The following is a 17,952-nucleotide window of genomic DNA, read 5'->3' as shown; positions in this document are numbered from 1 at the left end:
CTGGGGCAGGCTGGGAGCAGGCTGTCTTCCAAAGCGAGCAAAGAAACATAAGGCTTTCCTAGTCTTGCCTCAGGCTTCTCAGCCCCTCAGCCATAGCCCACTGCCAGGTCCCTTCTGCACATGGCTGCCCACCATATTTGGCTTTTCCTAGTTTGGTGGCCTAATTTCTAAAGGCCTGGAGATACTGACCAGCTGGGGGTAGAGCAGGCTTCTCAGGCCTCTTGTTACCAACAGGCCAGGCTCAACTTGCCCTCTCATATTAAAAAATTGACCTGAAAGTCTAAAAGTTGGTGCAAGGATTGGAAGGCTTATTCAGATTACTGGTGTAGGAAATTGTAGGGGAATTGTAGAAAAATATAACTTTAGTATACGCAGTGTTGTGACAAATGCCTAAGTAAAGCAGCTTCTGAGGGGCCATACAAAGGTCAGGCCCGAGCACACTAAACATTCCAAGGAAGGGAATGTCCCCCACCCGGTTCCAGGAACGGACTAGTTCCTTATCTAAAGGCCACCTGGCCAGACCCCGGGGAAGATAAACGATTGAGAAATGTGCTGTTCCTTATCGGGGTACCAGCCTGCTAAAGCCCACCTGTAAATCTAAAGGCGCCATAGATAACCAACAACTCATCCTGTCACAAAGATCTATTCAGAAAAACTGTATAAAAGGTGCTTAAATTGTAAGCTGGGGGTCGCTTCTGTCCAGGAGACAAGGTGACCCCAGCATGCTGGAATAAAGTCCCTCTTGCTTAATTGCATCGGTCTCAGTCTCATGGTCTATGTGAAGTGAGCCATCCCAGTCAGTGGGATTTGTGCATGGTGCACGGATCTTACATTTTTGGGGGCTCTTCCAGGATCAAGCTCGCTCTCTCCGGGACCAGAGACTAGAGAACGGAGGATTGCTCGAGCAGCAGGTACCGTGGTTGTCTCTGTCTGTCTGCTGTGTCTGTCTAAGAGTCTTCTTGTTGTTTACTGTAATCTGGTTTCGGATTTTCTGAGGCTTTGAGGCGGAGCCATCGGTCTGTAGTGGTCATAGCAGCGGGTAGAGGTACCAACACATCACGGCCACAGGAATCCTGGAGGATGCTCCAGATTCCTCTGTGGGAGACGAACAAGTTCAGCTCCACGGGAGATCTCTAGGAAGGAGACCCCACCCGATTTCTCTGATAATCTGGTTGTGGCGCCCATGGCAGGGGCTCGTCAGTGTTTTGTTTTTTGTTTGTCTGGTTGCGTGTGTGTGGGGACTGATAATTTTCTGGGGCAACATGGGGCAGACTGTCTCAACCCCTTTAAGTCTGACTCTAAAATACTGGACTGATGTAAAGGACAGAGCTAATAATTTGTCTGTGCAGGTTAGAAGGAATAAATGGGCCACACTGTGTTCTTCGGAGTGGCCGACTTTCCAACTTGGCTGGCCCCCTGAAGGTTCCTTCTCTCCGCCATTGATTACAGCAGTAAAAAGGAGAATTTTCAGTTCTGAAAGTCACCCAGACCAGATACCTTATATCGTTGTCTGGGAAGATCTAGTCACGGATCCTCCTCCGTGGGTCTGTCCCTTTGTTCCCTTAACAGGTCCAACGGCTGTATTTGCTCTCCGAGAAATAAAAAAGAAACTGGAGGTCCTGCCGTCCACCGACCCAGACTGGCTTCTTTCTGATCCTCCTCCCCCTCCCTATCCTCCTTCTCTCCAATTACAGGCAGCCCGGCCATCAGATCCACCAGAGGACCCACCAGAAAATGAATCCAAGGGAGGACCTTCTCAAGGGACACGCAGTAAATGAGTGGCCTCTCCAGAGGCAATCCATATCTTCCCCCTGCAGGCTTATGGCCTTCCTGATGAAGAGGGCAACCAGCCCTTACAGTACTGGCCTTTCTCCTCTTCTGATCTTTGCAACTGGAAATCTCAAAATCCCCCTTTCTCTGAAAACCCCCAAAGTCTCATTAACCTTGTAGAATCCCTTCTCTTTTCTCATCAGCCCACCTGGGATGACTGTCAGCAGCTCCTCCAGGTCCTGTTCACCACCGAGGAGAAACAACGGATCCTCCTGGAGGCTCAAAAGAACGTTCCAGGAGCCGATGGGCAACCCACCCTCCTCCCTGATGTTATAGATGCAGGATTCCCGTTGATCAGACCAAACTGGGATTTTAACTCGACAGAAGGTAGGGAGCACCTAAAGGTCTATCGCCCGGCTCTAATGGCAGGTCTCCGAGGGGCGGCAAAACGCCCCACCAATTTGACTAAGGTAAGAGAGGTGATCCAGGGACCCAATGAGTCTCCGTCAGCATTTCTGGAAAGACTCATGAAGGCGTTCCATCAGTTTACCCCATATGATCCTGGTAGTGAGGAGCACAAAGCTACTGTGACAGTTACTTTTATTGATCAGTCTAGCAGAGACATCAGAAAGAAACTGCAGAAACTTGTAGGGTTGCAAGATAAGTCATTGAGGGAATTAGTGCAGGTGGCTGAAAAAGTTTATCATAATAGAGAGTCAGAGGAAGAAAAAGAAATAAACAGAGAAAAGCGCTAAGAAAGAAATTTTCACAAAACTCTGGCCACTGTAGTCAGGGAGGCTAGGGAGCCTAATAAGACAGTATCAGGCAACAAAAAGTGACCCCTGGCAAAGGATCAATGTGCGTACTGTAAGGAGAAAGGACACTGGGTCTGAGACTGCCCCAGGAAAAAGAAAGAGCCTCAGGGCCCCAAAGTCTTGGCCCTGCAGGAGGTCAATGACTAGAGGGGACGGGGTTCGGACCCCCTCCCTGAACCCAGGGTAACTCTAAAAGTGGAGGGGAAGCCCACTCAGTTCGTGGTAGACACTGGAGCCGAAAATTCAGTATTACTATGAGCAAATGGACCTCTTCTCAAGGGGAAGTCATGGGTACAAGGGGCTACAGGGTACAGGCAGTACCCATGGACTACCCGAAGAACAGTGGACCTAGGCATGGGCCAGGTATCCCACTCGTTCATTGTCATTCCTGAGAGTCCCTACCCACTGCTGGGAAGAGACCTCCTCACCAAAATGGGTGCTCAAATTCATTTTAACCCCGAGGGACCTCGGGTGCTAAATCAGTAAGGAAAGCCTCTCCAGATACTAACTCTCAGGTTAGAAGATGAATACCAATTGTTTGAAAAACAAGGGCAGGAGACCAGACAGATGGACTAGTGGTTAGAAAACTACCCCCAGGCGTGGGCAGAAACTACAGGGATAGGGAAGGCTAAAAACCGGTCCCCCGTCCACGTAGAGCTGAAGGCTCAAGCCAGTCCTATAGCTGTCCGACAATACCCGATGTCCCAAGAAGCACGTGAAGGCATCTGACCCCACATTGCCTGTTTGCTCCAGCTGGGGATCCTACGGAAGTGCCAATCAGCCTGGAACACGCCCTTGCTGCTGGTCCGAAAACCTGGGACTAACGACTATCGACTGGTCCAAGATCTCCGAGAGGTAAACAAACGTGTGGCCAACCTCCATGCCACCGTCCCTAATCCCTATAATCTTTTAAGTTCTTTACCTCCAGACAGTACCTGGTATTCGGTACTGGATCTCAAAGATGCATTCTTCTGTTTGCCGCTGACTGTAAAAAGTCAAGATTACTTTGCCTTTGAGTGGAAAGATTCAGAGATTGGCCTAACAGGGCAACTCACATGGACTCGCCTGCCTCAAGGATTCAAAAACTCGCCCACCATCTTTGATGAGGCCCTACACCAGGACTTGGCTGTGTTCTAGGCCTCTAATCCCCAGGTAACTCTGTTGCAATATGTAGATGACCTCCTCCTGGCGGCGGCCAACAAGGAACTGTGTCTGGAAGGAACAAAGCATCTTCTTACGGAGTTGGGAGAACTGGGCTATCGAGCCTCCACCAAAAAGGCTCAGATCTGCAAGCGAAAGGTCAGTTATCTGGGGTACCTTCTTAAAGACGGGAAAAGATGGTTGTCTGAGGCCAGAAAAGAGACAATGTTTCACATTTCGCCACCCTCTAACCCAAGAAGTCAGAGAATTTTTAGGTACCACTGGGTTCTGCCGCCTGTGGATACCTGGTTTTGCTGAGATGTCAGCCCCATTATATCCCCTCACTAAGAACAGCAGCCCTTCAAATGGGGAAAAGAGGAGCAACAGGCTTTTGACAACATTAAGATGGCCTTAATGTCCACACCAGCTTTGGGGCTCTCCGACGTGACTAAGCCCTTCTACCTGTATGTGGCAGAAAATAAGGGGGTTGCAAAGGGGGTCATGACTCAAAGACTAGGGCCCTGGAAAAGACCTGTAGCAGGTCTGTCTAAAAAACTAGACCCAGTAGCCTCGGGGTGGCCACCTTGTCTCAGAATAATAGCAGCAGTCGCAGTTTTAGTAAAAGATGCTGACAAATTGACTATGGGACAGAATTTAATAATCTTGGCTCCTCATGCCTTAGAGAGCATTGTCTGCCAGCCCCCCGACCCTGACTCACAAATGCTCGCATGACTCACTATCAGACTCTGTTACTGAATTCAGACCGGGTTACTTTTGCTCCACCAGCGAGCTTAAATCCAGCCACATTGTTACCAGACCCGGACCTCGACCCTCCTATCCATGACTGCCAACAAGTGCTTGCTGAGGCACATGGATGGCAGAAAGACTTGTCAGATCAGCCTCTGACGGACGCCGAAGCCACCTGGTTTACTGACGGCAGCAGTTTTCTGGAGGAAGGAGTACGAAAGGCAGGAGCCGCTATAGTAGATGGCCAGAATCTGATATGGGCACAGACTTTACCTGCCGGAACATCCACCCAGAAGGCGGAGCTCATCACTCTCACGAAAGCCCTTGAAGTAGGAGAGGGCAAAAGAATCAACATCTATATGGACAGCAGGTATGCCTTTGCCATTGCCTATGTGCACGGTGCCATCTATCAACAGCGGGGCCTGCTAACTTCTGGAGGAAAAGAAATCAAAAACAAGGCAGAGATCATAGCCCTGCTAGAGGCCCTTCACAGACTGCTAAAAGTGAGTATTATACACTGCCCGGGCCACCAGAAAGGGGATTTCCCCATCGCCAGGGGAAACAACTTGGCCGATTCAGAGGCAAGGGTGGCAGCCCACGGGTCCTCATCTATTTTGTTGGTTAACGTCCCCGAGCCAGAAAAGCCCAAATTTAAATACTCAGCTGAGGACGTAGCAGTGATCTCAAGGTACTCTAATAACTACTTTGATCAGGAAACAGGGCGTTGGCATGCAGTGTCAGGCAAACCTATCTTGCCACAAGAACAAGCCCGCGCCATGATCAAACAAATGCACCAATGGACTCATCTGGGAGTAAACAAATTAACCCAGACTGCCCTGAGGACAGAATATCATATCATGGGGCTAAAACAATTAGCAGAGCAGATAGTTAAAAGCTATGTACCTTGTCAGAAAGTGAATGTTTGCAAAAATACAGCAGGACCTGGCAAGTGACTCAGGGGAGACAGACCAGGGGTGTATTGGGAAATAGATTTTATAGAGGTCAAGCCAGGCAGATACGGTTACAAGCATCTCCTAGTTTTTATAGACACCTTCTCCTGATGGGTTGAAGCATTCCCAGCAAAACAAGAAACAGCCACCGTCGAGGTCAAGAAAATCCTGAAAGAAATCTTCCCGTACTTCGGGGTGCCCAAGGTAATCAGGTCCGACAATGGACCCACCTTCGTTGCCAAGGTAAGTCAGGAAGTGGCCAGACACCTAGGGGTCAATTGGAAATTACATTGTATCTACAGACCCCAGAGTTCAGGACAGGTAGAAAGGATGAACAGAACTCTGAAAGAGACCTTGACTAAATTAACCATGGAGACTGGCATAGACTGGGTGATGCTCCTTCCCTTGGCCCTGTTTAGAGCTAGGAACACTCCCTCCCGGTTCAACCTGACCCCCTTTGAAATTCTCTATGGTGCCCCTGCCCCCTTGACCTTACTGGGGAACACCTTTGAACCCACTTGCCACAGTAACAGTGACTTATATGCCAGGTTAAAAGGAGTACAAGCGGTGCAGAAAGAAGTCTGGTCACAGCTGGCTGCCGCCTATGAGCCTGGGACCCCTGAATTTTCTCACCAGTTCCAGGTTGGAGATGCAGTCTATGTGAGACGGCATCACTCCCAGACCCTGGAGCCCCGCTGGAAAGGACCTTACCTAGTGCTTTTAACAACCCCAACAGCTGTAAAGGTAGACGGAATCTCCGCTTGGATCCACGCCTTGCACGTAAAACCTGCACCACCAGAGGACCAAGGACCGAGAGACGCCGCCTGGAGAGTCCAGAGCTCCAAGGAGCACCCCCTAAGACTTAAAATTGTTCAGGCGCCTAAGGTGTTATAAGATGAGGGCTCTTCTATTCCTCCTGTGCCTGGGAGTCTTTTCCCTAAACCGGGGAGCATCCAGCCCACATGCCCCTAGAAAATTAACTTGGTGTGTTATAAATGGGGTAGGAGATACAATCTGGAGTCAATCTAAGGTAACTATAGGAGGACGGTGGCCTGTCTTATTTCCAGATGTGTGTAAACTGGCTTTAGGAGCCCCACCTAATTGGGATTTAGTAGAATACTTTGAAAGCCATAAACCCCCTGCTGTCCCCAGCCCGCGGCACCTTGGGATAATGCCGAGGGTAGGTTGCACAACCCCTTTTAAGAGGAGTCGGCCGAGTGCTCTCACCTTTTATGTATGCCCTGGGTTCCACCGCGACCGAAAACTCAGCTCCCGGTGTGGAGGGATAGCAGATTATTTCTGCAAAAGCTGGGGGTGCGAAACCACAGGAGACACATATTGGAGTCCATCATCATCCTGGGATTATATAAAGGTAACTGCTAATTATATCCACCGAAATTACCAAACAACTATCCCTGCCTGTAAGGGATGGTGCCACCCCCTCCGAATGTCCTTCATGGATTCAGGAAAAAAGGTCATTGGATGGGAGAAAGGATTTACATGGGGGTTAAGGTTTTATAAAGAAGAATATGATGATGGGCTGTTGTTTACCATCAAGCTCAAAGTAGAAACCCAGTATTCTGCTGTAGGCCCAAATAAATATTTAGCCCCAGTGGGGCCTACAATGGTCAAACTACAAACTACCTCAGCACCCCCAGGTACCCCACCAGAGTCTTCAGCCCCCGTTAGAAGGTCAAAAGCCAGGGCATCAAAGAAAATGTCTAAACCTTCTAAACCCAAGCTTCAAAAACAATCTGGGATATTCTGCTTAATCTCTGAAGCCTTTAAGGTCTTAAATAGTACCAACCCCAATGCTACCCGCTCCTGCTGGCTTTGTTATGATGTTGCTCCCCCATATTATGAAGGAGTGGCCTTTAAAAATGAAATTAAAACTGCAACTGACGTCTCTAACTGTCGTTGGCAGCAACGACAAGTCAAACTCACTCTGTCAGCTGTTACAGGGCAAGGAACATGTGTGGGAAAGATCCCCTCCTCACACAGCCAGCTGTGCAATCAGACACTTAACTGAGTGGTCTGGTGACTCATATTTGTTGCCCCCTCCGGGGGGATGGTGGGCTTGCACCCCGGGGATTACACCCTGCGTTAGCTCAAAGGTCTTAACAGAAACCTAAGATTTCTGTGTCCTAGTTCAGTTGCTACCTCGGCTCATTTATCATCCCTACGAGGAACTATTATCATATTGGGATAAAAATAATGGAAACTACCGAACTAAAAGAGAGCCCCTAAGTATCACGCTCTCTGTCCTCTTAGGCTTAGGATTGGGAGCAGCTGGGGCAGCTACAGGAGCCTCAGCTCTAGTTAATCAACATCAGAATTAACAAAGTTTGCAGACAGCCAAAGATGCTGATATTAAAGAAATAGAAAATTCAATTACTAAGTTACAAGAGTCCCTCACCTCTCTTTCTGAGGTGGTCTTGCAAAATAGAAGGGGGTTAGATCTCTTGTTCCTTCAGCAGGGGGGGCTCTGCGTCACACTAAAAGAAGAATGTTGTTTTTACATTGATCACTCAGGAGTAGTTAAAGACTCCATGGCTAAAATTAGGGAAGGCTTGGCCAAAAGAAAAGGAGAAAGAGATCAAAATCAGGGATGGTTTGAATCATGGTTCAACTCCTCCCCATGGCTCACGACCCTCGTGTCTACTCTGCTAGGACCATTGGTCATTTTAGTGTTGCTTCTGACCTTTGGTCCCTGCATTTTAAACCGCTTAGTAGCTTTTATTAGGGAACGTGTTAGTACTGTCCAGATTATGATGTTAAGACAACAATATCAGGAAGTAAACCAACAAGAAACAAGTATTTCATGATTGAAATACACACAAGAAAAAGGGGGGAAAATTGTAGGAAATTGTAGGGGAATTGTAGAAAAATATAACTTTAGTATACGCAGTGTTGTGACAAATGCCTAAGTAAAGCAGCTTCTGAGGGGCCATACAAAGGTCAGGCCCGAGCACACTAAACATTCCAAGGAAGGGAATGTCCCCCACCCGGTTCCAGGAACGGACTAGTTCCTTATCTAAAGGCCACCTGGCCAGACCCCGGGGAAGATAAACGATTGAGAAATGTGCTGTTCCTTATCGGGGTACCAGCCTGCTAAAGCCCACCTGTAAATCTAAAGGCGCCATAGATAACCAACAACTCATCCTGTCACAAAGATCTATTCAGAAAAACTGTATAAAAGGTGCTTAAATTGTAAGCTGGGGGTCACTTCTTTCCAGGAGACAAGGTGACCCCAGCATGCTGGAATAAAGTCCCTCTTGCTTAACTGCATCGGTCTCAGTCTCATGGTCTATGTGAAGTGAGCCATCCCAGTCAGTGGGATTTGTGCATGGTGCACGGATCTTACACTGGTACTCAACTAAATGTTTAACCAAGCAAGCAAACAAAGAGAAAAGAGGAGCAGTGGGGTCCAGTTTATCTTAGTCCCAATCAGCAGGGCCAACCTATTCCATTAACAGTAATTGATAAAAGCAGTTCTCCCCACTGTTTTCAGTGTAAAAAAGAAAAGTATCGCCTAGATTTAAATCAGAGAAACAAAGCATAGCCAGGAGCCCTCCAGGGTGCACCTGTACAGAACAGAAGAGGGCTTGGAAAATCACAAACAAAGCATAGCTGGGAGCCCTCCAGGGTGCACCTACATGGTAATGGATACAATCCAACCAACAGCAGAAGAGGGCTCAGAAAATCAGAGAAAGGTAAAGAGAATAAAGTATTGCCTTGTCAGAATTTAGGCCAGAAACTCCAGGAGAGATCTACCAGCAGCAGAGACATGGGAGCAAAATAGTCCCAGTGGCCACTTGCCTCTTGCAGCTATAGTCTTCTCTGGTGCCCAAAGCTTTCCAATTTTTGCCAGTGATTAAATTAGGCTCTCAGATTCCAAAGTCATAGAAATGAACAATGTACCCAACAGTAAGGCAAGCAATGCTTTATTAAAAGAGGAGGTAGGGCCGGCCCCGTGGCTCACTTGGGAGAGTGCAGCGCTGGTAGCGCCGAGGCCGCAGGTTCGGATCCTATGTAAGGATGGCCGGTGTGCTCAATTGGTGCAAAAAAAAAAAAGAGGAGGTAGACTTATGCATAAGGGGGGTAGCAACAGCAAAGCTAGCCCCCAGAGGGGAGCTGTTCAGAGTCTTCTATAGGGAAAGGAGTTAAGGGGTGGCAGGCCAGCATCACTGGCGGTGGTCCATTCTGTTCTTCCTGGTTGCATCATGGGTGCATGCTCAGTAGGTCCAAAATGGCAGTAGTGTTCATCATTGTCACCCCAGGAGGGTCATTGTAGCAGTCACCTTGATGCTTTGTGCACAGGTGGGAATTCCTAAAGGGGTCTTAAGGTTAATCTGTAACTTTTATTATTATGGTCAAACAAGCCTTGGGGAGGGGTTTTGCAACTCAGTAAATATCTGTTTCCTCTCTTATCTCAGTCTATTTTGTCAGGGCAGCTAGACCAGGCCACCTGCCCTTAGGTTGTCAGAGTGACTGTCCCAACATGCACAGATGATCATGTTGTTCCCAGGTTCCAAAGCCTTCACCAACTCTCTATTACCCAAGGAACTAACTGGTCCAATCCCCTTAGCTATGATCTTGCCCCAGCACACTTCTTGGCCATCATTTCTCATGAGACTCCTCTCGAATCTGAAAAAAGCCTAAACTAGTTCCCAAACAGCGTGTGCTGTTTCAAACCTCCAAGCCTTTTGCAACTGCTGGTCTGTTTAAAGTGTCCCCCCACCCCCTACCCAATCCCTGAATCCCTGATGAATTCCCACCGCTCCTTCAAGTCCCAGCCGAGGGATCTCCTTTCCCACCAGTCCTAGTATTGTGTGAAAGTCTCCGTTTGGGGGCTTGCCTTTCCATTAGATCTGGCGGTTTTTTTTTTTTTTTTTTTTTTTTTTTTGTCATTTTCTCGTGACCGGCACTCAGCCAGTGAGTGCACCGGTCATTCCTATATAGGATCCGAACCCGCGGCGGGAGCGTCGCCGCGCTCCCAGCGCAGCACTCTCCCGAGTGCGCCACGGGCTCGGCCCAGATCTGGCGTTTTTTGAAAGCAGGGGCCGCGTGTGGCTCATCTCTGCGCTCCCGGCTTCCAGCAGGAGATGGCACAAAGCTGTGCCGGTAAAAGCTAAATGAACGGATCAAAGCTGGGGTGGAGACTGCCCGCCTCCTGGTCATCTCTGCTTCTGTCCCTTTACCCCCAGGTCAGCAGTACGTTTGCTCCTCTCCTCCCTTCTCCTCCTCCCCTCGCTGGGCGTGTCCTCAAAACCCACAGCCGGGCTCTCCGCCCCTGGAACCGCCCCCAGCTCCTGTCTCACTTCCTCTTCGGAGGCGGGTCCTGAGCTGGCACCTCCCTTCTGGGACAGTTCGGGACTCAGCCCTCTGTCTCGCATCTCCGGTTCAGCCTTTGCTTCCGCCCTCCAAAACCAAAACCAGAATCGAAACTGCGCAGGGGTCCATGCAGCAGGAGCCTGCACCCGCCCGATCTCCGGGGCCCCAGCAGGACCCCGCCCTGCCCCACGCGCCCACCATGCCGCCCCCGGAGCCCCCCTCCGAAGGCCACCAGCCCAGCCCCAGCCACAGCCCTACAAAGGTACTACTGGGTTTGGGGATGATGGGGGTTTAGGCTTTATTGGTCTGCTGTTGTTGGGGGAGATGTGGGAAGAGAGAGAGTCTACTGGGAGAACTTGGTCAAGTACCTTAAGAGTGACACAAAGAGGGGAGACTGACACCAGGGTTCTGACCTGCTCGGCTGAGGCAGGGTTAAGGTGGATAGGATAGAGTAGAAAAGGGGACCAGGATGAGTTAAGGGGCCTCTCTGGGCCGCTGTTCTTCACTGAGCGGTTGGGCAAGATGGTGAGGGTCTGTAGCAGCTGGGACTGGGCTCTCCTGCCCACCCTGAAGCCTTGCCTCTTAGCCCTGCCTCCGATTAGAGAGAATGGAGGTAGTAGCCCTAGTGCACTGGCCAGGAGCCAGGAGCATGTCCCAGGCATGACAAAATCGAAACCCCAAAACCCAACTTCCGAGATCAAAAGTAGGAAAGTGGCCCAATCCGGAGAAGTGTCTTCATCAAGGCCTCACAGCTCATGTGATTTCTCTTTAAGGAAGTCTCCGATTTCCTTCTCTTAGAACATCCTGCCCCACTCCCTACTTCACCCCCAAAGGAACTTCTTAGGTCTCTTACTCTCAGTTCTTTCAGGCCCTTGTGCTCCCCTTCATGAAAACACAAATAATACCATATCGCAGTAGCTTTTTTTTTTTTTTTTTTTTTTTTTTAAAGATGACTGGTAAGGGGATCTTAACCCTTGACTTGGTGTTGTCAGCACCACGCTCACCCAGTGAACAACCGGCCATCCCTATATGGGATCCGAACCCGTGGCCTTGGTGTTATCAGCACCACACTCTCCCGAGTGAGCCACGGGCCGGCCCCCGCAGTAGCTTTTATTAACGTTATTATAACTAAGAATAGTATGATTTAACAATACTAGTTAACATTTATGAGCACTTCTCATGTCCTAGATACTGTATTAGGCACTTTTTTTTTTCATTTTTCCTTTTTTTTTAAAGATGACCGGTAAGGGGATCTTAACCCTTGACTTGGTGTTGTCAGCACCACGCTCACCCAAGTGAGCCAACCAGCCATCCCTATATAGGATACGAACCCGTGGCCTTGGTGTTATCAGCACCACACTCTTCCAAGTGAGCCAAAGGCCGGCCCCTTGCATTTTTCAGTTGTCATAAAATATACGTAACATAAAAGTTACCATGTTAACCCTTTCTAAGTGTACAATTCATTGGCATTGAGTACACTCACAATGTTGTGTAACCATCACCACCATCTATTTCCAGAACCTTTTCATCACCCCAGAAACTCTGTACCCTTTAAGTTGTAGGGGAGCAAAACATGGCTTCCCTCCACTCTTTTCAGTTCCTTGGCTGGGCTATGAATTAAATTGACGTAAGGCAGATTAACAGGAGAAAAACCATATTTAATTGTTTGCATTTGCACAGTAGTCCCACAAAATATGAGACTCGAACATCAGATGATTGAAGCTTCCTTAGCATCCTGAGCTACAGAAAATAGAGGTGGGGGGTGGAGAGTGGTGACACAAGTTATGGGAGGGTGAGGGAAGAAATGTATGGTGATGAAAGGTTGTCTTGTTATGATGATAAAAAGTCTCTCAGGTAATAAAAGTTGTCTGGAGCAGCCTTCTTCCTGATACAGATAATTTTACTAATGCAGATTTCCTCTATAGATTTAAATTTCTTTTTCAAAAGGACAGCTTTTCAGTTTCAGTTTCTCAGAATAACCAGCTCAAAATATACCAAGGAAGTATATTTTGGGGGTGGCGTAATTTCTCCTACAGTAGTATTTTGGGGTGCTTTGTCCTGAACTCCAGCAAAGCAATACCTCCTCATACCCCACTTCCCCCAACCCCTGATAACTTCTAATCTACTTTCTGTCTCTATCAACTTGCCTATTCTAGATATTTCATGTAAGTGTAATCATACAGTATTTCTCCTTTTGTGTCTTATTTATTTCACTTAGCATGATGTCAAGGTTCACTCATGTTGTAGCACGTGTCAGAATTTCATTCCTTCTTAATGCTGAGTACTATTCCGTTATATGTGTAAATCACATTTTATTCATTCATCTATTGATGGACACTTGTTTCCACCTTTTGATATTGTGAATTACGCTGCTGCAAACATTGGTGTACAAGTATCTGTTTGGGTCCCTGTTTTCAGTTCTTTTGGGTATATATCTAGGAGTGAAATTGCTGGGTCATATGTTAGTTCCATGTTTAACTCTTCGAGGAATCCCCACACTGTGTTAAGCACTTTCTATAAGGCTGGTACTTAGTGTGTCTCCCTTCCAAACTGAATTCCTTGAAGTCAGGGATGTATCCTATACATGCCTGTGCTCAGGGCCTAGTACAGTGTGTGGTGGGAAGTAGATGCTCAATAAATAAGCCAAGATTTTTTGTCATCCGGTGAGTGGCTAGAATGGAATATGAGGTCCCACTCCAGTCTCCAGTCATAGGAGCCGGTGGCCGGTGGGTGGGGACTGGGACTTCTCCAGGCCTCACCCTCTCTCTGGTTCCCCAGCAAGCCACCGACGAGGAGTTCCAGTTCCTGTGCTGCCAGGGCTGCCAGGTCGAAGCCAAGTGCCCCAAGCTGCTGCCTTGCTTGCACACGCTGTGCTCGAAATGCCTGGAGGTGCCAGGCGTGCAGTGCCCCATCTGCCAGGCTCCCCGGCTCCCGGGCACTGACGGGCCAGCCCTGGATAACGTCTTTTTCGAGAGTCTGCAGCGGCGCTTGTCCGTGTACCGGCAGATCGTGGACGCGCAGGCAGTTTGCACCCGCTGCAAAGAGTCGGCCGACTTTTGGTGCTTCGAGTGCGAGCAGCTCCTCTGTGCCAAGTGCTTTGAGGCGCACCAGTGGTTCCTCAAGCACGAGGCCCGGCCGCTGGCTGAGCTCCGCCACCAGTCGGTGCATGAGTTCTTGGACGGCACTCGCAAGTCCAACAACATCTTCTGCTCCAACCCCAACCATCGCACCCCTACGCTGACTAGGTGAGTGGGTCCGCCTACGGTGGAGTGATGCGTCCAAGAGCCGGGTAGGGGGTGGGGAGAACAAAGAGCCAAAGAGTCACACAGCTGGGAACAAGGAGCTTCTAGGGCCTTGCAACTCAGATTGTGGTCCACTAACCTGCAGCATCTGTGGCGATGACCAAAATTTATGCTACCATCCCCACGTGGATGGATAGCAATAGTTTCCAGTTTCCGCTTGCAATAAATGATGCTGCAGAATCATTTTAGCATCCTTATCCAGTCATTTCTTTAGGATGCATGTTTTAGAAGTGCCATTGCTGGGTGACGGGGTATGAAGATTTTGCCTTTTGATGCATGTTACCAAACTGTCCTTTAGGAAGTCTCATAGTGGAATTTTCCATAAGTGCCAGCCAGGAATCCGAGTAAGTCTGGGTTCGAGGATCAGATGCAGCAGTTTGTCTGGAAAGTCCAAACCTTACCGCCGGGCAATGCTATCTGGGAATGTCTGTGTGAAAAAAACAGTCAAATCCAATTTTAATTAATCTTTATTAAATAGCAGATTTTAATTCAGTCTTTAAGAGATAATACATTTATATGGTTCACAAACAAAATTTATAAAAAAAGAGCAGAGTCCCCATGTACCTAATTTCCACCATTTCTTCTCCCTCTGCCATCCACAGGTAACCATTGTTACCAGTTTTGAATGTTTCTTTTCAGTTTCTCTGTGAGAAGGTACACAGATAGTAGTAATCCTATAAAGTCTGATTTTCCTCCTTTTAGTCAAAAAGGTAGCATACCTGTGTGAACTTCTGACTGCCCAGAAATAGATTGCTTGTGTAAGTTTCTTCGTGTACTAGTTCTTAGGGATCCACTTGCAAAGAGAAGGTATTCTTCACTCCTTCTGGACACGCTCAGAGCTATATACGTACCTGCTAAACTACTGTACCTGCTACACTGAGTGTGGCTTGTTTCCTGCTTCCAGATATTAACTTTTTATTTTGCATTTCTTTTCTTATTGTTAAGGTTTTGGTATTTGTTTTGTTTTTTGGGGTTTTTTTTGGTGGCTGGCAGCTACGGGATCAACCCTGGACTTTGGTGTTATCAGCACCATGCTCAAACCAACTAAGCTAGCCTTTCCATGTTTATTGGCCATTGTGAAATGCCCATTTAGGTCCTTTGCCTGTTTTTTTTTTTTTCCTTTGAGGAATTAAGTCACTTTATTTGTCAGAACCTGGTATAGTGCAAATTTTTTTTCTCCTGTGATGACCTTTGTCATTTCACTTAGTATGTGGTATTGTGTTTAAAATTAGTGTTTAGTTTTATGTTGTCAAATCCATCAGTCTATTTATGGTGTCCAGCTTTGATGCTTCCCAGGAAAGATTTCCCCCATGCCCATGTTAAAATTTTCTATTATAGTCTATTATGATAATTTCATGGTTTTGTTTTTATAATTAAATCTTCAGTTCATATGGAATTTATTTTTGTGCATCGTATAAGGGTAGGAATCTTCACTTCATTTTTCTCTCCGAATGGAAAGCCAGTTCTCTTGATAGCATTTATTGAATAGTCCACTTTTTGCCCATTGATCTATAATGCCCTTTTTATCATGTATGCATGGGTATGTTTGCAAATCTCTATTCTGTGCTGGTGATCAGACTATGATCTTATTGATTATGATCTTACAATATAATATGACAGTGAACTTACTGCTATAAAGATTTCTGTAGCTTTTTCTCTCAGCACCACACTCTCCCGAGTGAGCCACGGGCCGGCCCCCTGTAGCTTTTTCTCATTCTTCAAAAATAATTTTGCTTTTCTTTTGCTCATATAATTTATGCAGTTTCAAAACTTACATATTCATTAGAATTTTGATTGACATTGCTTTAAATCTGGGGAATTGGCCTCATCTCTGATTATATCTTTTGGATTTTATAGTTTTATTCACATAGTCTTGAATTTATAAATTTGTAATATTCAATAATATTGTGAATGGGATAATTTTCCATTATAGTTTGTAACCAATATTAATATACACAAATTATATGTTGATAAATATATGTATATTAATGAACACAATTAACAAATCATGTATAAATTATGTATATCGATCAATGTGTATTGATCGATATGCATAATAAGTTATGTATATCAGTATATTCAACCATCTTATTGAACTCTTTTATTGATTCTAGTAAGTTTTACATCGATTTGTTTGGATTTTCTAGGTAAACAATTGTATCATCTGAGAGTTGTGAATTTTTTCTTTCCAGTATTTGTACATATTACCCCTTCGTATAGCTTTGTTTATTGCTCAGAACAATATTGAATAATAGTGTTTAGAAAAGACAATTTTATCTTGTTCTTGTCTTTAATGAGAAAATTTTTTATGTTTTCTTGTTAAATATGGTTATTTGTTGTTGACTTCCTTAGGTAATTTTAAAAAATCACATTAAGAAAGTTGTTTTTCATTTCTGGTTTACTAAGTTTTGATGCTGCTGTTATGTTGTTTTATCTATTTTTAACTCAGGAATAAGTGTCCTTTTGGGCTCTATGAAAGTGTCCTTTTACCTTTTAGTATGATGAATTAAATCAGTACGTTTCTTTATGTTGAACCATTTTTTAATTCCCAGGAGGAAAAACCCTACTTGTTCATGATATACGGTTACTTTAATTCATAGCTGGGTTCCATTTAGTAATATTTTATTTAGGCCATTATCTGTATGCATAAATGTAATCAATTTTGTATGGATGTGTATGATTTCTTTCTCAGGTTTTCTTATCTGTTTTGTACTAATCTCTTTTAATGAATTTGTAAAATTTCATTTTTTTGAACATAGTAACATGTATGTAATATATAAATATATAATATACTATATATAACATAAAGAAATATATAAATTACTTAGCATCATGCTTGGCACATAGTAGGTACTCAATAAATTTTAAAATTCTATTATTACAATTTCTCTTTTCTAGAACAGTTTAAAGAACATAAGAAATTCAAACTTATGAAAGTTTCCTGGAAAACTATCTGGGGACTGGTGCCTTTTTTTGAAGAGTAGATTTTTGAGGACCCTTTTCAGTTTTTTCCATGGTATTAATCTGTTTTGGATCTTGAGTCAGATTTCCTGGAAAATTTTCCAGTTCATCTGAATTATCTTTCATAATTTAAAAATCTCTTCTATACCTATAATTACAGCCCCTTTCTTATTCTTAATGTTGTATATTTGTGGTTATTCTAGTGGTCTTTCCAAAGTACTAGCTGTTAGTCTTTCCTTCGATTACTTACTGATGTTAATGTCTTCCTTCTTTCTAATTAATCATTTTGTTTTTGTCATCATTTCTTTTCTTCTAAATTTTGTCATTATTCATTATCTAGCTTCTTGAACATTCAGTTCATTAATTTGCAATCTTTATTGTTTAATAATAATAATACATTTTTTAAGATAAAAGTCCTTCTCTGCACATGGCTTTGGCTGCATGCTATAACTTGGAAAAGTAGTATTCCCTTAGCCAATCATTTCTCCAATACCATTTCAGTCTTTTGTCTTAAAATTTTTCTACTGGGCCAACCCTATGGCTCACTCGGGAGAGAGCAGCCCTCCCGCCACGGGTTCGGGTCCTATATAGGGATGGCCAGTGCACTCACTGGCTGAGCGCGGTGCGGACAACACCAAGCCAAGGGTTGTGATCCCCTTACCGGTCACAAAAAGAAAAAAAAAAAAAGAAAAAATTTTCTATTGATGGAAGAGTTTTGTAGAAGAGTGTTTTCTAAAATTTTCAAGTGATTTGTGATGTTTGGTTTCTGTATTTGATGTTAATTTCTACAGTATGATCAGTTAATATAGCCTGTATGAGTTCTACATCTGAGAATATACTGAGATTTTCTTTGGGGCCTAGGATATTACTTGGACTAGCATATTCCTGGCAATAATCCTTGGACTTGAAAATCATTGTAGGGTACACGTATGT

The 17,952-nt window shown here is 45.5% G+C and overlaps 1 protein-coding gene across 3 annotated transcripts in view; it reads left to right on the top strand.

The window, feature by feature from the left end:
* Positions 1-10,835: 10,835 nt before the first annotated feature.
* Positions 10,836-17,952, top strand: part of PML (PML nuclear body scaffold) — a 42,993-nt gene continuing 35,876 nt past the window's right edge. For all 3 annotated transcript variants that reach the window (XM_063090861.1, XM_063090858.1, XM_063090860.1), the window contains exons 1-2: positions 10,836-11,018; positions 13,535-14,001. In XM_063090861.1, coding sequence (XP_062946931.1) covers positions 10,884-11,018; positions 13,535-14,001 — 602 coding nt within the window. In that variant the 5' untranslated portion in view covers positions 10,836-10,883. The remainder of the gene's footprint in view (positions 11,019-13,534; positions 14,002-17,952) is intronic.

This window comes from Cynocephalus volans, chromosome 3 (assembly GCF_027409185.1).
Source record: "Cynocephalus volans isolate mCynVol1 chromosome 3, mCynVol1.pri, whole genome shotgun sequence".
NCBI classification, from domain to species: Eukaryota; Metazoa; Chordata; class Mammalia; order Dermoptera; family Cynocephalidae; genus Cynocephalus; species Cynocephalus volans.
This window is presented reverse-complemented; position numbering and strand designations above follow the sequence as displayed.